This window comes from Pseudonaja textilis, chromosome Z, assembly GCF_049901715.1.
Source record: "Pseudonaja textilis isolate UNSWEBS1 chromosome Z, rPseTex1.2, whole genome shotgun sequence".
NCBI classification, from domain to species: Eukaryota; Metazoa; Chordata; class Lepidosauria; order Squamata; family Elapidae; genus Pseudonaja; species Pseudonaja textilis.
Window position 1 is genome coordinate 110,584,534 of NC_142008.1, and position 19,545 is coordinate 110,604,078.

General features: G+C 42.5%; 2 protein-coding genes across 4 annotated transcripts; one reads left to right on the plus strand and one right to left on the minus strand.

The window, feature by feature from the left end:
* Window positions 1–779: 779 nt before the first annotated feature.
* EMC4 (ER membrane protein complex subunit 4) lies at window positions 780–4,747 on the minus strand. Of its 3 annotated transcripts, none has more exons than XM_026722562.2 (7): window positions 4,653–4,747; window positions 4,388–4,493; window positions 2,669–2,760; window positions 2,470–2,584; window positions 2,197–2,350; window positions 1,360–1,520; window positions 780–1,064 (listed from the first exon to the last, which is right to left on the minus strand). In XM_026722562.2, exons 3-7 carry the CDS (start codon window positions 2,752–2,754, stop codon window positions 1,029–1,031), a joined length of 552 nt encoding a protein of 183 aa, XP_026578347.1. In that variant the 5' UTR covers window positions 2,755–2,760; window positions 4,388–4,493; window positions 4,653–4,747; the 3' UTR covers window positions 780–1,028. The 3 variants fall into 3 exon arrangements, with proteins under 3 accessions (XP_026578347.1, XP_087771353.1, XP_026578345.1); XM_087915227.1 differs by having other exon boundaries at window positions 2,669–2,782; window positions 4,653–4,720; XM_026722560.2 differs by lacking the exon at window positions 4,653–4,747 and having other exon boundaries at window positions 4,388–4,529.
* Window positions 4,747–19,268, plus strand: SDR39U1 (short chain dehydrogenase/reductase family 39U member 1). The gene is made up of 6 exons (XM_026722559.2): window positions 4,747–4,801; window positions 7,204–7,310; window positions 10,741–10,823; window positions 12,505–12,626; window positions 15,087–15,230; window positions 17,271–19,268. Exons 1-6 carry the CDS (start codon window positions 4,762–4,764, stop codon window positions 17,684–17,686), a joined length of 912 nt encoding a protein of 303 aa, XP_026578344.1. The 5' UTR covers window positions 4,747–4,761; the 3' UTR covers window positions 17,687–19,268.
* The last annotated feature ends 277 nt before the right edge of the window (window positions 19,269–19,545 follow it).

Below are 19,545 nucleotides of genomic sequence, written 5' to 3' on the forward strand. Positions count from 1 at the left end.
TAGGGTAACGTACATGAATTTTGGAGTCGTTTTTTGTTCTCCGTTGTAAAGGTTAAAAGAGTCCCTGTGGATTTTCATTGGCTGGCTCTAGTGGGCAGAGCTCATCTCCATTTCAAGGTCAAGGCCAGTGCTGTCCAAAGACATTTTCAGTCATGTGACATCACAAATGGCTGTTATCATCCCACAGAAGTGGTACCTATTTATTTACCCACACATGCATGCTTTCAAGCTGCTAGGTTGGCAGGAGCTGGGTAGAGGATGGGAGCTCACCCCGTCACTTGGGTCTTGAACTGGACTTCTGGTTTTCCAGCCGACAAGCCCAATGTCTTAATTGTTGAGCTACCGCGCTGCCCCATTGTTCCCTATGAAGCTTTCAACATTTTTCATTGATGTTCATACATAATTGACAAACAATTAGAATCCTATAAAATGTTCCAACTTTATCTTTCCCACAGGAGATCATCCAGCACATGCCTGTATACTTTTCAGTTGGCTTTAGGATAATGAAATCCAAATTTATCAAGAATTACAATTACCTATGAATTAACCTTCAAGTCAGAGCATGTATGCATTTACCCTAAAACACTTAGCTTTGACATTAGATGCTACAGATGCCTTCCTGAGTCACCTCTTTCTGCATAATTTTTAAATGAGAAGTTGAAGTGCTCAGTATATAACCCAGGTCATCATCTTGCAATGCTGTGTACTTCTAGCATTATGTCCATATTATAGAAAAATGGATTGTCTGATGGTAGAACTTAAGTGAAGCACTATACACCTTTAAAAGTTAAAAATTTTATTTTGCTTTTAACCAAGGGAAAATAAACCAGTGCGGGTCTTTTGCTTCAACTCCTCCAAAGCACATCGGTCCTTCCTACTCTGGATAACATTTTGTAAATGCTTCCTAGTGTTCCACAATGTAGTAACATGCACTTAAAATCCATGTTTTGGAGTCAACAGAAGGAAGAATAATTCACAACACCAAGGCAGACACCTAGAGTAGCAGATGATTTCTGGAAAGGGTTAGGTCATAAGATTAGACCCCCACCTGTGTATTCCATACGCTAGGAAGAAGACAGAAAATAAATATGAGTCACAAGCCACAAGTCAGCATTTTGAAATTTAAACAGGACAAACAGAAGCAAGAGATTGTTAAAAACTCTTGGATTAGATCTGGGTTCTTGTAAATCATCTAATACTGACCTTTTGTGAAATTAAAGAGTGCAAAAAGAATCTTGGCAGCTTTGATCCAAGAAATTTGTCCTGCAGGCCACCTTTCCCACCCCTCAGCAGTATATACAGGCTAGACAGGAAATGATCCAAAGGAGGAGTGGGAGAATTCATACTCTTCACGCTTACCTCAGGTGGTTCAATAAAAGCCAGCCAGTCAGAAGCATGAGTTGGCAGTAGTCCCATTGACTGACACTTATAAACAGCCAAGGCCAATCCTAACAGGTTGCCAATTAAATATACCAGTCCCTGAAGAAACTTCTGACTTGAGCTTTCAAGTAGCTTGAATGCTGTGGGAACAATTTAAAAAAAAGGGTAAGGTACCCCTATGGAATATCAAACACTACACAGCACACTGGCAGTACTGGATAGAAGAGCCTGTTTGGGGATGTGACTGCCAATTGAATAATCTTTCCTAGAATAACCTAGGTTAAGCAAGAGATTTGGGAGCCTTATTAAAATACTAATATAAGTTAGCTATAATTTATCAAGGAGTAGGAAATACAAAGTCAATCTTATGAGTTTTTACCATTGGGAATTAAGCTGCTTTACAAACACTTTGTCCTAAAAGCAACCCTGAAGCCAAGAACAAATCTGGATATGGCTCTTAATCAGAGGATCTCTCCGCACCTAACAATCCTCTTTTTCTTATAAGCTTCTGGAATAGATGTCCCATATCCAGCTAGCAAATATTCCTCCTTCACATTACTGTTCCTGGACTGCCTTGGTTTATAGCATAACCTATAGTACAACATTTATTTATACCATATATAAACTGCCCACTCAACAGTTCCTGTATTCCCAGTTTTTAAAAAGGTACTATTTTTGAAATTGTTCAAACTGCACTTTGGAACACAACCAAGACTATTATTTTTTCCACTAGTTGGAATAACAGCTCCACAAAGTAGAAAATGGAGGAAAAGTGGGATAAAAGAAGGGTTTGGGTGGTGAAACAAAGAGACTTACTAGCAGAGATGGACATTAGTGCTTGGATGGGCCTCCAGGCCATCATACAGACCATCATGGTAGGGAAGATAGAGATTGTATTCCCTGCCATGTACATGATGAATAGGTTCATAGGAATTTGCTTCAAGGGACCGAGAGCAATATCCCAGCAGCGCTAAAACATTTAAGGAGGAAAAAAATAAGATAGAATTCAATAAGTCTATAAAGTCTAGTTCTACATTTCGAACAGCTATAGCATTTCTAATACCCAGTTCCTCCTATCCAAGACATTACCTTTTCAACCAGAATGCGATCTGTCTCCTGAACACTTGTGTCAGGCACCTGCTTATCTGAATAGCCTATGGGGTAGAGAGTGTCTCCTTGGCTGCTGCCACGGTCACTTCGGCCTCTGGCAAAGAAAAGAAACTCCTTATCCAAATGCACATCCCCAACATTTGTGGATTACTTATGTGGTCTTTTCCTGGGTACTTACCTACCACCACTGCCTGGACTGCTCAATTCAATGGCCCATTTGAAACGTCTTCCACGATTGGTCACCAATCCTCCTCCAGTGCTCATGGTTGCCTGTAAAAAGAGGTAAGGCACACTCCAAATAAGATTAAATATTAATTAAATTAAATATTAAGGAAGTGAGCAGGCAGACCCTTTTGACCACATGTCCCACAATCCTGAAGAAATTGCAAGCTTCCTCTTGCATCATTGCCCCCATATACATTCAACATCTCTATAGTCAGAAAGCTAACATTGCAGTGGAACCTGGGAACCAAACCTAGGAAGCTCTTGGTTTCATGATCATCACAGATCATCCAAGCAGCTGACAATTCAAATAAACTCTTGTGCATAGCAGTGCCACCAATATTTTCTCTAAACCCACAAGTAATCACCCTCCCCAGAATAAGAAGAGTTGGACCCTGGAGGTCTTCTAGTCCAACCCCTACTCAGGCAGGAAACCCTACACTGGTTCAGGCGAATGGTTGTCCAACATCTTCCTAAAAATGTCCAGTGTTGGAGCACTCATAACCAGTAGTGGTATTTAAATAAAGTTGCCACTGGTTCGGTGGGTATGGCTTGGTGGACATGCTTTGCATGCGTGAGCACACTTTGCGTGCACATGCATGCCAAATGCGCATTTTGTGCAGGCGCAGAGGCATTTGTGCAGATGCAGAGGCGTTGTAACTCACCTCCTGCAAGCCTACACGATGCTGGTTGCTGCAGCAGCTGCTGCGCTATTTTACACTGCACAAAGCAGCTGCACTTCAAATTCTGGCCATAAAAGTGAGTATGGGAGCCCGGGCGGGCAGGTGGGCCAAACACAGAGCAGTAGAGAGAACCGGTTCGGTCTCTGTTGCTCATCGTCGCTACTGGCTCTCCAGAACCGGGCAGAACCAGTCGAATACCACCACTGCCCATAACTTCTGGAGGCAAACCATTCTACACCCATCCCACCAAAAAAAGAGCAGATTTAAAAAACCCTTTATTACACTCCTGTAGTCCCTGTAACTGTAATCCATAGTCATAAAACCTTTCCCCCCAACCTCTAGCTATATGAGTCTCCAGGACTACGGGATCCCTAATCATTATTACTATTTGTCCTGGCTGGGAAGTCTGGGAGCTGGATGTCTCTTGAGATTCTCAGTCATCCAGATCATGGTTGTCCCAAAGATGCTTTTTTTTTTCCCAAGAGGCAACTGGACTTTCTTGTTTTTTCTTTAAAGACATTTTGCTTCTCATCCAAGAAGCTTCTTCAGCTCTGACTGGATGGTGGGGCATGGAGGGATTTATACTCCTTGCAGACAGATGGTCATTTGCATTCTGTTTTTTTAATGATTTTTTTAAATGAAAAGCTGCCTGCAAAGGAGTATAAATCCTTCTATTCTTCACCATCCAGTCAGAGCTGAAGAAGCTTCTTGGATGAGAAGCGAAACGTCTTCAAAGAAAATCCAGGAAGTCCAGTTGCACCTTTGAGATTCTGAGAGATGTAGTCCCTGAAAGGTGCCAAGCGGAGGAAGGCTGTGGAGAGAGGTGGCAACTTCAGCCTTTTTGGGAGGCGTGATTAAGTCAGGAGGGAAAATTTTCTCCCCTCACTTCTAAGTCACAACAAAACCCCAACCCTAAAGCAGGGCCGTGAAGCCTGGGAATTGTAGTCATTCCCCCTCCCAGCCCCCGAAAAAGAGCCCTGGTCTACACTCACGGTTCGAAACGCTTCAGCAGCTGCCGTCCCGTCACTCGTCACTTCCTGTTTGGCTCAGGGCCACGCGGTCCACCTTTGATGACGTCACAAAGACGCTGCGTTTTTCCTATGGATAAAAATAGTCCAGGCCGTTACTGAATTCTGATGGCCGCTTCTTCGGGGCTGAAACCTGTTCTCCTCCAACTTCTCCCGTTGAAAGAGTTTCGTCAGGGAGAGAGAGAGAGAGAGAGAGAGAGAGAGAGAGAGAGAGAGAGAGAACGGTTACCTTCTCTCAGTTCATTTCCGGCTGAGCTCTGCGGACTCTCCCGGAAGATCACTCTATGCCTTTCGTCTTGTCTCTCTTTCTCTCTGTTTGATTCGGAGACTTCCTGCGCATGCGCCCGGATTCGTGTAAAACCATGAGAGTCTTAATCGGTGAGTGGTGGTCGCTTCCGCTTTCAGAGCCAACAGTCGCCCCTTTGCAATGGGAGGAAGGGCTGTTTTCTTTGCTGCGGGGCTGCTCTAATTTTTTTTCTTATCCCCCCCTTTTGACAATTGCAATTTGCAGTTCTTGGCTAGATTAGCGCCACCTTGAACTGCGGTCAACATAAGGGATGCGTGCAAAGGGTGAACGTGAGATTCCTCTTTGAGGAACCGGGAAAGGGTCCCATCCGAGGAGCTGAAGGATTTAGTGTCTCCTTCACTGTGCTCAGGTCATTGGATGAGGACTTGGGGAAGTTCAGGTCGACCTTCGTTCAGTTTGGGATAGGTGCTCTCCCCTGTCTCCCTCTCTCTTTCTCAACCTGTTACCTTACTAAGGATGCTGCCTTCAAGAAAGAGAAAAGAGGGTTCTTATTTTTTTTCCTTTGCAGAAGAAAGACAGGAGTACTCCCATCAATAATGCTCTTTTCTTTTAATTTTGTGCCTTCCAATCAGTGTTGACTGCTGGCAACCACCTGGGTGAATCTCTGCAGCTTTCTTAGCAGGGTTTTTTTGGGGGGTGGGGAGGTAGTCACCTCAAATCCCCCCTTTTGCTTTTTCCTAGAGCTGTGAGAAAGTGATTAGTCCAAGGTCACTCAGCTGGCTTTGTGCCTAAAGCAGATTTCTGATGTCCTGGTTTTTAACCTGATGCCTTAAAACCAACAACGCCAAATTGGCTCCTCAGTAATGCATTGCCTGACTTTTCCCTTCCTTCCTCTTGAGAATTCAAAGCTGTTAAAAATTCTCATTTTCTGCTTTTGTCTCTTAGGCAGGAAACTCCCTACCTCTCTCCAACTGGCCAGTCCATTAAACAGAATCATACTGGCTGAGGCATGTGCAGGTGTGATAAAGAAACCCATGACTAGCTCTGTGACTTCAGATGTTATTGATAGTTGGTCTCAATCACCCAGTCGTTTTAATCTTAGGAGTTTTTTTTTCCAAAAGGCAACTGAACTTACTTGATTTTTTTTCAAGATGTTACACTTCTTATCTGAGACACTTTTTCAGTTCTAACTAACTCTGGCCAATGGAAAGGAATTGTATAAATCTTTTCCATTCCTCACCAGTTATATCTGAAGAAGCTTCCTGGATGAGAAGTGAAACATCTTTAAGAAAAGTCAAAGTCTGGTTTTTCTTTTGAAAGCAACTTTGGGAAAATCTTAGGAAAAGCTTCTTTCAGGGAAAAAAAAAACCTATGTAGATTTATATCGACCAAAGAGTTGGCGGGGACTAAAATATGGCCTTTTTTTTTTTGCAATGATCTCTGCTCTATGGAATATTCCCCTCCCCTTCCCCCCCAGATTAGAATGGTCCCAGGCCTGTTAGTCTTTTCATAAGTCCCTAAAATCCTGGATATGTTCCTGAGCCTAAGCTATTGAATGTATTAAGGGCCCCCTTTCCTGGCTGCATTTCTAGTTGGCCAAATATCTCAGATGCTATGTATATTTATTTTGATGTTTCTATTGTTTTTTTATTGCTTTATTTAAAATCATTTTTATTTTTTTAAAATTAAAATATGTATTACAATTAAATGTTTTAATTGTAACATTTTTTTTTTAATTGTAAGCTGCCCAGAGCCATTGACTGAGACAGTTGGCTGTAGAAATTGAATCAATAAGAAACCTTTTCCCCCATCTGAACATTTCATTTACTTTTCTTGTAGATTACCCAAACAATATCCTCCGAACTTTTTGTTTGCTTTGATGGGTTCTTAAGGAAGAGAGTCACTTGCCATGAGGAAAGGAAGCTATTTGTGTTTATTAAATGGAACATTCAGATTTTAGGAAAGAGACAATCTCTTTGAGAACTCTAACGATGAGCATCAGAAGCTTTAATGAACTAAAGTTAAGCTAAACTTAAGCCTATTTGGTCTAGTGGTGAAAGGCATCTGGCTAGAAACCAGGAGATTGTGAGTTCTAGTCCCACTTTAAGTGTGGAAGCCAGTTGGGTGACTTTGGTCCAGTCCCTCACTCTCAATCCAATCCACCTCAAAGGGGTTGTTACTGTGGAGAAAATTGGGGGAGGAAAGAACATGAGTTATTTATAAAAATGAAGAAAACCCTAAATAAATAAATTTACTGTGGTCACATTGATTCGAGGAAGGGGAGCTTGGAAGGTTAGATTGAAATTTTCAATATTAGCCAAAGAAACCTGAATGGTGCACCTTTTTCCAGACAACTAATCTTATAGGAGGGAGTTGTGAAAGTAAATTGAAAGAGTTCCCAAGTAAGCCAAAAACTAGCTCCTCGAGAAAAAGTAGGATATGAGTTTAACAAATAAATAATTTCTCAACAGGATTGTGGTTGTTTTAACTATCTCATTCATTATTCCATCATCGACTTCTGAATGTAATTTAGGTGGCGGGACTGGATTTATTGGCCGAAACTTAAGCCGAGTGCTAAGGAGCCAAGGCCATGAAGTCACCCTTATTTCTCGTCAGCCTGGAAAGAACCGGTTAACCTGGGTAAGGAACAGGGGTTTCAATCAAGCTAAAATTTAGAAGAATATGTTTAAATCCATTCCAGATTAGACAGTCCCAGTTAATTTCTTAAGTGACAATGGAAGAAAAGTTTATATAGATCTGTGATGGCAAACCTATGCCTCACGTGCCGGAAATGGCATGCAGAGCCATCTCTCCAGGCATGCTAGCTGTTGCCCATTTCTCTTCTGGGTTCCGGCGTGCATATGTGCGCTGACTAGCTGATCTTTGCATATGCGGGAGCACCAGAAACTGAAAAAGCAGCTCAGCGGTGTGCATGCACATGGTGGCCAGCTGGTCTTTACGCACACATGTGCATTAGAAATTGGAAGACCAGGTGGCCGGCACGCATACATGCGCCAGGAAGCTAAGCTAAGCTGGTTTCCAGCTCTCTCACGCGCATGTGTCGGGGAGCTGCTATTCCGGTTTCCGGCGCACATGCACATGCTCCTGTCTCAATACTCGGTGCTAAAAAGGTTTGCTAGCACTGGTGTAGATGAAGAGATGGGAGACAAAGTTACAGAAAAACCTGAAGAATCTATAGGGCAGATAGATGAATTAAGGCCAAAGTGAACATTTTAGAAAGCAAAACAGAAATAATGAACAAAGAGATGGAGAAGGACTTAAACCAGGCCTGTCAAACTCCCGACCCGCAGGCCAGATGCATCACGTGCTGGGCACATCCATGCCCAGTTTAGCGAAGGGGGAAAAAGTCACATCACATGATGCAGCCATGACGACGTGATACGTCAAGTTTGACATCCCTGACTTAGACAATCTGGCATTTCTGGAATGGAGACAAAATACATTTGAGATTTAGAGCAGTTCCCGAGAAGACCCCAGAGAAAAGATTCTTCAAGCTTTAATGAACTTTTTTGAATGGGATGAAGATGTGATAGGGAGGCAGAAATCGACAAAGTGTATAGAATCAACAGACCATTGGCAAAATGAAAAAAATGTACCAAGGCATATTCTTGGGTAGTCTGTCAGGAGGACTAGAGACCTGCCATTTCTTTGCTTGCTGACAAAAGGTTCTCCCACTGAACACTAAAATGTGGTGACAAAGCAGGTGACAGTTTGTTTGGATGCTCATTTGCTGTTGATGGGGACAGCAAAGTTAATGGTAGGGAATGCATGAGCCATTTGTAATTGAAATATATACAGATAGTCTTGATGTACAACAGTTTGTTTAGTGATAGTTTAAAGTTACAACAGCGCTGTAAAAAGTGACTTATGACCATTTTTCACATTTAGGACCGTTGGACATCCCAGTGATCATGCGATCAAAATTAGATGTTGACAACTGACTCATATTTATGACCTGTTGCTGGGTCCCGGAGATATGTGATCCCCTTTTGCAACCTTCTGACAAGCAAAGCCAATGGGGAAGCCAGATTTACTGAACAACTGTGTTACTATCTTAACAGCTGCAGTGGTTCCCTTAACAACTGTGGCAAGGAAGGTCATAAAATGGGGTCAAAGTCACTTAATAGCTGCTTTACTTAGAAATATTGCTCTCAATTTGTGGTCATATATTGAGGACTACTTGTAATTAATAGTTATAACCTCTAAAATATTGTAGGACCAGAATTGATTTAGTCTATGGAAGATGGAAATCAGAAGAACACTTAAGAATAGCTTTTCAATGTAATAAATATTAAAAGGTTTAAGCTTTTATAGTGCAGTTCACTTCACTCGATGCAGTGGAGTGACTACATTGGTGTAGAATTTAAATTGAGGTGCAGGAGAAAAGGAAAGACAGAAATCAAGGTGGTTATGTAGATCACATGTAAAATAGACTACTGATTGCCTTTATCAATTAACATTTGTCAACCAGTTGAGAGTTTTTAAAAATAATAAGAGATTATTGCTGTCACCTGAAAATCAACTTAATATAACAATAAAAACTATGTTTTGGACATCTCAGGTAACGTTTTCTGTCTAGCTTCTTTCTGGATCTGTTTTGTGTAATTGGGATAAGCTAGAAAACTGTAGTCTTATCAACCATGGAGAGTTGGCTAACATACAACCCTAGAAAAAGAAATTACGTCTCATTGGTTGCAAATGTTTGTTGATATGTGTAATAGTATGTGAGGACATTGAGGGATTGGAAGATATATTGCCTAGAAAAGGATTGGATAGGAAAGGCAGAAGCTACAGTACTTAGGAAGGACCCATCTTAATGGATCAAATGGTTAAAAGTATCGGCTAGAGATTTGTATTTTCAGACTTGCAAGGTTCTATTAATAAACTCCCTTTTTACGACTTTGTAATCTCTTAATTCAGGGGTAGAGTCGGGTGACTGGATGGAGCTAAGCATTTGTTCGTAGCAGATATTTTTTTCACTGCCTGGGCTTGAACTCTCAACCTTCTGAGTGGAAGGCAAACACTTTCATCACTAGGCTACCACCCCATTCATTTGCAAGATTCTATTAGCGTAGCCTGATAATAAAGTATAATTAGCTCATGTAATAGTGTTTTCTGTCTGGTTTATCTCAAAATGCATCTGTTTGTCAGATTTAAATTACTGTATTTTTCTCACTATAAGATGCACTCCCACCCCCACCCCCCAAAAAAAGTAGGTGGAAATGTCTGCATCTTATAGAGTGAATGTTGCTGGAGCCCTGTCCACTGACCAGCCCCCACCCTTCCACCATTTTTGGCCTCCCTGCAGTCCATTTTTGGCCTCCAAATGGCCCGTTTTGGCCCATTCCAAGCGGCATGGACTGCCCTTGCCTATCGCCATGATAGGCAATGGCATTGATTGATGGCAATCAGCAGCAGTGATGGTGATGGCAGAGATCCCTGCTGCTTGAAATGGGCCGAAAACAGCCATCCGGAGGCTGAAAATGGAACACACAGAGGCGATGATGGGCACATTGATCCCCACCACCTGAAACAGCTGGTTGGCGGTATTCTGGGAGGCAGATCCAACTGCCAATCAGCTGCTTGTGCTCAATCAGGTTGTGATAATGTGCTGAAGTTGACCAGGCTGTTTGCTGTTTGCTGCAAGGATGCTAGCCAGATGAATACTGATGGATGCTGGGAGGCAGAGGCAGATTTTTTTTCTTGTTTTCCTTCCCAAAAGCTAGGTGCAACTTAAATTCCAGAGCGTCTTACAGTGCAAAAAATATGGTAAGTTTAGAGGTTTGGGTTTTTTTTGCAAAGGAGTAAAGATGGAAGACTTTTGTCATATTTGGAAAGTTGTTCTGTTTATAATATTTTTCTAGGGTTTTTTCTTTTTACTTCATTCCCTTAAAAGCAACACAATTGGCTTGATGTTTCCTTGCGTTGCTAATACTGCTGCATATGCCGCAGCCTTTTCTTCTGTTAGTTACGGTGACATTGTAAAATGTGTTTGAAGAGAAAAAAAACAACAACATGACAAACCCTGAGTTTCTGTTTTGATTTCTAGGATGAACTCTCCCGTGTAGGCCTCCCATCCTGTGAAGGAGTGGTCAACCTGGCTGGAGTAAATGTCCTCAATCCTTTTCAGAGGTAAGTCTCAATAATTGGTCAGTTGCAGGACATGAATATGGTTTCCTCAAATTCACCAACTGTTTCCTCAGTTCTTAGAAGTAGGGATGTTAAACAGAATTGACAAGTGCCAGCAAAAGAAGTCTTGCCTCCAGAATAATTATGTTCTGTACTTTCTTGTTCTGTTCTAATCTATTCCATTCTATTCTGTTCTTTCCATTCCGTTCCATCAAGGCGTATTGCCTCCAGAATAATTCTGTTCTGTTCCATTCCTTCTTATCACTATATCCCTATCCTATATATTTTTATATATATTCTATATTCTGTTTGTCTAGAACTGGAGCCACCACAGTTTTCCAGAACTCTCCATTCCAAATGAGATCATCGGGAGGTGGGAATTCCTGAGCTCAGAGAAGAACCATATTTGATTTGATTTAATTAAAAAGTTCAAAACATTTACCCTGACTTCCTTTCATATTTTTAATAATGTCCCCTTCTTTCAACTTAATTGTTAAAATTGAGTTACCACATGAGGAAAGACTGCATGACTACAGTCAAGGTTTCAGTTGCTGTGTGGGCCTTGAGTCTTCAGGATGTACATGATAGGGCATAGGCAGGTTTGTGTATTGAAGATTTCTTGAAGACATTGATTCGGTATGGATGATTGGATCATGGAGAAGAACTTAAAAAGATAGTCAGGAAAATATGTGGAGCCTGGCTTCTAGAATTCCTCCTTCCAATTCCATTACCAGTTGTGGTTTTATGGGACATCTACATATTCTTTGTCATGCATTGTGTCTGCTCATTTCTGCTTTCCTCTCGTTGTATTTGCATTTGGATGCACAAAGTGGACTGCCTATCATCTGTTCAGGCCTCAAGACCAGGAGAAAAGGGAAGTTGGTAAAATGGAGCAGTCAACAATATTCTAAGCTCAACGTTGCCCAGCTACTTCTCCCTTAGGGATGCACAAGAACAGGGCTCTCCAAATTTGGAATCTTTAAGACTCCTGGACTTCAACTCCCAGCATTTCTCAACCAACCATGCTGACTGAGGAATTCTGGGAGTTGAAGTCCACAGGTCTTAAAGTTGCCGTGTTTGAAGACCCTTGCACTTAGACACATTTGGGGGAAGATTTTTATTTTAATCTGCAGATCGTAACCTAATACAGTCATTTTCAAATTTGTTTTTCGATTGCCAACTTTTCCCACACCACCAGACTCGGTCTTGATCTGTTCTGCTTCCTTGCCTACAGAAATACACCCAGCCCCAAAAGTCCCCTTTTCATTTCCTTCCAATATTTAATGTAGTTGAAAGAAAAAAAAAAAAACGGATCCTGCATATTGCCAGGATGATTGGGCTCACAAGCTGAACATCATCTCCTTAACCCTTATAACCCGTTAGAGGATTCATAATAGGACTAAAGTTCTGTGTCGTTAGTCAAGGTATCTCTCCAGCTTGATGGATTGTTATTTAACTACAAGGTAAACAATTCTTTCTTCCTGAAATTCTATGCAGAGAGATCTAGCTCTTGATTTCTAGAAGTTCTTAGATGCCACACAAGGCATTCAGATGGGTTTTGCTAGAAACATGTTTTTTTTTTCTGTGTGGAATGATCGGCAGACTTTAAAAATAGGAAATGTTAGTGAAAGGACAAAACTTATCTTTGAAAGACTGATGTCTTTGTGTGGGGGGGCTTCTGCAGGTGGAATGATGCCTTCCGTCAGGAGGTCATTTCCAGTCGAATAGAGACCACAAAATCCTTGGCGAAAGCCATCAGAGATGCTGAACACCCACCTCAGGCCTGGGTCCTTGTCACCGGCATAGGTATTAACCACAATGCTCTAATGTAACTTTGCTATCTCTTTGATTGTAAGTAAGTAGTGAGTGCATAAAGGGACGTGGTGGCTCAGTAGCTAAGACGCTGAGCTTGTCTATCAGAAAGGTCGGCAGTTCACTGGTTCGAATTCCTAGCACTGCATAACAGAGTGAGCGCCCATTACTTGTCCCAGTTTCTGCCACAACCTAGCAGTTTGAAAGCATGTAAAAATGCAAGTACAAAAATAGGGACCCCTTTGGTGGGAAGGTAACAGCGTTCCATGCACCTTCAAAGGCATTTAGTCATGTCGGCCATATCACCATGGAGATGTCTTTGGACAGCACTGGATTTTTGTGATAAGCACTGCCTCCTAGAGCCAAAAATGACTGGCACGTATGTGCAAGGGGAACCTTTACCTTTAAGTAGTGAGTGTAAACACAGGTAGGCCTGAACTTACGACCACAATTGAGCCCAAAATTTCTGTTGCTGAGGGGGACAGTTGGTGAGCGAGTTTTGCCTCACTTTACCATCTTTCTCATCACAGTCGTTAAGTGAATCGCTGTGATTGTTAAGTGAATCTGGCTTGACCTTGCTTGTCAGAAATCGCAAAAGTTGAACAGATGACCCAGGGACGCTGCAAGCATCATAAACATGAGTCGGTTACCGAGCATCTTGAATCTTGATCGTGTGACCAACGGCTGAAAAACATTCATAAGTCACCTTTTTCCAGTACATTTGTAACTTCAAACGGTCTTGAAATGAACTGTTATAAATTGAGGATTACCTGTAATAGGAAAAGGGTTTTGGGAACCAAATTAATCCCTCAGCCTTGATGGGAACTACTTTTAAACTAATTTGTGTGAAGTATGGATGGTCCTCAACTTATGACCACAGTTGACCCCAAAGCATGTGTTGCTAAGTGAGAAATCAGTTAACTGAACTTTTGCTCCATTTTACCACCTTTCTTGCCACATTTGTTAAGTAAATCATTGCAGTTAAATTAGCTGTGAAGTGGATCTGGCTTTCCCCATTGACTTTGCTTGTCAAAAAGGTAGCAAAAGGGGATCATGTGACCCAGAGGTACTGCAACCATCATAAACATGAGTCAGTTGTCAAGCACCCGAATATAAATCACGTGACCCTGGGGATGCTGAGATGGTCATACGTGTGGAAAATGGTCGAAACTCACTTTTTCAGTATTGTTGTAACAGGCCACTAAGTGAACTGTTGTAAGTTGAGGACTACCCATATTGACTACTGTTGACCATCAGATTCACTTATATAGCAACCGACAAAATTATGTATCTACACTAAGAATCTTAAAACCATTGGTCTCATGGCTGGGTTCTATCGCATATTCATTAACATTCTGACCAATCAGAATGAAGGTTGTTGTGAAAGAATATTGACAAGCAGCAGTGTATTTGACTATATATTAAGTATATTAAGGCAGTGTTTGTCAAGTTTTTCAACATTTAAGATGTGTGGACTTCAACTCCCAGAATTCCTCAGCCAGCATGGCTGGCTGGGGAATCCTGGAAGTAAAAGTCTGTACCTTGAAATTGACATGGTTGAAAAATACTGCATTAGGGTCTACTTGAAATGGATGCATTTTTCCCCTTGAGGTTTAAGATTAATTGGTGTAGCTTGCAAAAATGGCATCTGAGAGTGAAGAGTGCCATTGAGGGAAAAAAGTCAAAACTTGGCTAAAGTGACTTGACGTAGATGGTGGCTCAGTGAATTCAGCCATTACAGTCATGATTTGGCCTGTAGGGTGTTCAGAACCAATCAACAATGGTTTGTGATTAAGCAAGCTTTCATTATGTGAGGTGCATCAAAGGAATTAAAAGCCAAGTGAATAGGGGTACTTCGGAGCGGCATGGTGGTCTAGAGGTGGATCTCTCTCCTCATAATCAGGAGGTTATGAGTTTGATCCTAGGTAGTGTCAGGTATTTCTTTCTCCAGCCACAGTGAGTAATTATCTGCTGTGAACTCCATGTAGGTGTCAGGAAGGGCCAGTAAACTCAGCTCCAAATCAGTCACCCTGACCTCAACCCAAAGCAAGGGAGTGCAGGGTTGTTAAAAGAAAAATAAAATAAATTAGGGGTTCTTATAGCCCTACAGATATTCATGAACTCCATTAAGGACCCTCCATATGGAGCTGTTATGGATTGTAGACCGCCAACACCTGGAGGGTTAAAAGTTTACAATCCTGTATTTAAAAAAAGAATAGGTATGAAATTTCACTGAATAATGATTAAGCCAAGACCTGTTTTGCAAACCTCAAGAAGAGCGTGTTTTCTTGAACTGAGTAATTTCTGCAGCTTTCTTGGGAAAAGTATTTCTCAACCATTTTGGGTAGATATATTCCAAAGTTCAGATCTAAAAGATGGGTGTTTGTCCCAAGAGCTGTTAATCTATCTGCATGGGGTGCCGTTCCGTAATAAATCATCTAATATCTCCTCCAGGATTTTACCGGCCCAGCCACACCACCAAATACACTGAAGAAAGTCCAGGCGGAGACTTCGATTTCTTCTCTCGCTTGGTATCCTCTTGGGAGGAAGCAGCTAAAATTCCTAGTGAAGCCACTCGCCAAGTGGTAGTAAGATCCGGTAAGACAAGACAACATTTATTTGTACACTACAAATTCCAAACTTCTGCTTTGAAGATACTTTTTGTCTCCAACCCCTGGTCTGTGGCATGCCGCAGAAACTGGGCCACACAAACAAGTGAAGCTCCATCTGTGGTATTCAGGCAGCACACAAAAATCACACACACTCCAGTCCCCGGAAAAACCTTTCTCCATGGAACGGTCCCTGGTGCCCAAAAGGTTGGGAGAATGTTGTTGTACTCTACATGGAATCTAGGAAGCTTCTGATTCAGTTCTCATTCATTGTGGCTTTTGGTCACAAATGTTGTTGACAGTGTTTCCCCTGATGAATCGGGCATACCTCTTTCCTCTTATCACAAACATAACTAGAATAATATGTGGCGTTGGAGTCACATACAGTTAGCCCTGGACTTACAAGTTTGTTTAGGGAACCAAAGTTTACAACAGCACTGAAAAATAGTGACTAATGACCATTTTTCAGGCTTACGACCATGGCAGCATCCTCAGGGTCACGCAATCAAGATTCAGACGTTTGGCAACTGACTTGTATTTGTGACGGTTCCATTGTCCCAGGCTCATGGGATTCCCCTTTTGCGACCTTCTGACAATGAGGAAGCCAGATTTACTTAACAACCTGTCTTACTGACTTAACCACTGCTGTGGTTCATTTAACCAGTGTGGCAGGAAAGGTCATTAAATGGGACCAAACTCACTTAACAAATGTCTCACTTAGCAATAGAAATTTTAGGCTCCAGTTGTGGTTGTAAATTGAGAACCACCTATATAGGTTAAGCCAGAATGTACCTTGCTTGGTGTGCACCGTGTCACTGAACTCCAGTTTTCTAGCTTGGCGTGTTATACAGGTAGTTCTTACAACCACAATTGAGCCCAAGGTTTATGCTGCTAAGTGAGACATTCATTAAGTGAATTCTGCTCCATTTTATGGCCTTTTTTTGACAAACCTGTTAAGTGAATCACTGCAAGTGTTAAATTAGTAACAGTGTTGTTAAATGAATCTGGCTTCCCCACTGACTTTGCTTGTCAGAAGGTTGCAAAAGGGGAACACATTACCCCCAGTACACTGCAAGTGTCATCAATATGAGCCAGTTGCCAAGCCTCCAAATCACATGATCACTGGGATGCTGCCACGGTCGTAAGTGTGAAAAATGGTTGTAAGTCACCTTTTTTCAATGCCATTGTAACTTTGAATGGTCACTAAATGAACTGTTGTAAGGTGAGGTCTACCAGTACAGACCTGTTCCATTGGGGGCATTTTCAGAGAACCATCCTGTGATGACCCAGGGTGTGGCACAAAGGCAACTCAGCCAGAGGATTAAGTATGGGTCCCTTTATTAGCTCCAACTTTGCCCCAATGTCCCGGTTACCTTTCGGTCTGGAGAAAAACTCTCCCACAAACCTGCAACAGCCTTTGGCTGCAGATATTCCAATCCAAACATTGTAAACAGAAAACTTTAAATTATCCAACAAGGCAAAATAAAGTAATAAATTTGGCAGGGTAAGATAAGGAGTTCCAGAAGTGAAGTAACATGGCAGTAAATCAAACCAGTTGGGAGGATGCCAGGAACTCAGATAACAGCAGCTAACACTAGATTAACTCAGCAATTGTTCCCGACAACTATCCCTCCCATCTGCTTCTCCTTTAAACTCCATCCCCAGGTGTGCCTTGTGAAGGGAATCGAGGCCCTTTCCTCCCCCGTAAGCCACGCAACCCATGTTGCTCTCTTCTCCGTTCTTCCCTGCACGCCCTAGGATGAAAAGGGGATTGGGCCTTGATTTTCCTCTGAACTCCCTTGTTCTGCCTCTTCCCTGTTCTGCCCAGCCTGGCAAAGTCGGTTTCCTCCACAGCCAATGGAGCCACTCTCCTGCTCCCTGTCAGCTGTTCGTCTTCCTCCTTGGATTCAGACTCAGACCGTGGGGGAGGGGGCAGGCAGGCATAATGCATCTAACAGTGCAGTGCCTAAGGGAAGCCTATATGAAATGCACTTTGTAACTCTGTAATTATATCCTTGTTTGCTTTAAGGTGCTGTGCTGGGCAAAGACGGTGGTGCCATTAGCCAGATGATATGGCCTTTCCGCCTTGGACTGGGAGGCCCGATTGCTTCTGGGCACCAGCATTTCCCTTGGATCCACGTCGTTGACTTGTCAGGAATTGTGACCCACGCCCTGCAGAAAGAGGGCCTTAGAGGCATTTTAAATGGTGTGGCGCCGTCTGCCGTGGACACCACCAGCGAGGACTTTGCCCGGGCGATGGGGTCGGTGCTTAAACGTCCCGCCTTCTTGCCTCTGCCGGGTTTTGTAGTGAAAGCCGTTTTTGGCTCTGAGCGAAGCACCATGCTGCTCGATGGGCAGCGGGTGCTTCCCAAGAGGACTCTGGAGAGCGGCTACACGTTTGCATTCCCTGATCTTTCCTCAGCTCTCCAGGATATTTTAGATTGACCTGAAGAGACATGAGGCTGCATGTCAACGTGTTTCCGTTTTGTCTAATACTTGCTCGGTAGGCGCAACGCTCAGTCTTGTAAATAGGTTGGTTTGTAATGCCGTAGCTTGTTTTTGAGCACTGGAGTTTCCAAGTCAGGATGTTGCTCTGTTCGAAAAAGTTTAGCTTGTTTCAGAAGAATGAAAGCTATGTCATGGGGGAAACGGTGCTGTGAAGAGAAGAAGAGTAGTTTACAATGGTTCCTCCCGTGGATGATAGATTTGTCATCTTTTCTTCTAGAAGTTATCTTACCGCAACTAAATGATTATCGGGACGGGCAGCAAAATGTTATAGTATCTGTGAAACAATGCAGCAATCTTTGAATGGAGAATATATCAGTGGTGGATTCCCATGTTGGGTGAACTTTTGAATGTATTTATTTATTTGGGGTGCGGGGCGATGGCTTAGAGCAGAGATCTCCAAACTTGGCAATTTTAAGACTTGTGCACTTCAATTCCCAGAATTCCTCAGCCATCTTTGCTAGTGGAGAATTCTGGGAGTTGAAGTCCACAAGTCTTAAAGATGCCAAGTTTGGGGACCCCTGGTTTAGAGGTTAAGATGCTGGGCTTGTCATCCAGAAGGAGACAAGGAAAGATTAAACAAGGATGCAGTGGTCCCAAAAGTGCTTTTTTCCCCCCTAAGTCAACTAGACATTGTTTTTCTTTGAAGATGTTTCGCTTCTCATCCAAGAAACTGCTTCGGTTCTGAAGGAATGGTTGAGGACGGGAGGGTTTATATTTCTTGCAAACACTTGGTCGTTAGTGGTCTTTTTGACACTTGTTGAGGCTGCTTGGAGGTTTATCTGTGCCCTAAAGGTCACCTATATAATAGAAATGGGTATAGAAACGGGCTGTCAAACTCTCAGCACACGGACCAGATGCATCATGCACTGGCCATAGCCATGCCTGGTTTAGCGAAAGGGGAAAAAAAAATAATGATAGGTCACATCACGCCGCGAGTTTGACACCCCTGGTGTAGAACCTTCTTGGAACTGCTGAAAGGATTGTGTTACAACATCACCTATCTCCTATTTACAACACAGTTCTTTCAGGAATTCTGAGAAAGTTCCACAACCATTTGCATGATTCAGAGGGCACAGATAAAACCTCAACGAGACTCAGAAAGAGCACTAACGACTGGATGATTGCAAGGAATATAAACGCTTGCATCCTCCAACATTCATTCAGAACCGAAGAAGCTTCTTGGATGAGATTGCAAAATGTCTTCAAGGAAAAGGAAAGTCCAATTGCTGTCTGAAAAAATCACCTTTGGGACAAGCATGGCCTGGATGACTGAGAATCTCCATAGACAAGGATGCAGAAGGGGGCTTGCCAGAGGGGGAACTGGCAGGAAATCCTCCGCCCCATGAGCTTCATTGGGCTCAATTTTGTCTCAGTCTGATGTTTCCCCAAGGCCACAGGTCTGCTCTTGACTTAGGATTTCTTCCACCCCAGTCTTTGCATTAGCTCAACATGTGATGCCATTGTGCGGTTTTGCTTGCTTTTCGCTTTGTGGAATTAAATCATGGTTAAGCAAAACAAATATCCTGTCTTGTCTCTTGTTATGTCCTTGTGTACTCAAGGTGTCCTGAATGCATTTATCTGGCTTATTATGTTAGTGGGTGTTCCCCCCCCCCCAAATATTTTATTAACTGGTGAAGTCTGTTTTGAGTTGGGATCATATTCTAGTCATCTTTTGGACAAGTCCTTGTAGTTTCCTTAGCAGGATTAATGAGGAAGAATATATTTATATAAATGCTTTCCGGTGTGATTTTGGATGGCCCAAGCTGCAGCTAAAACAAAAGCTTCTGAGCTTCCAG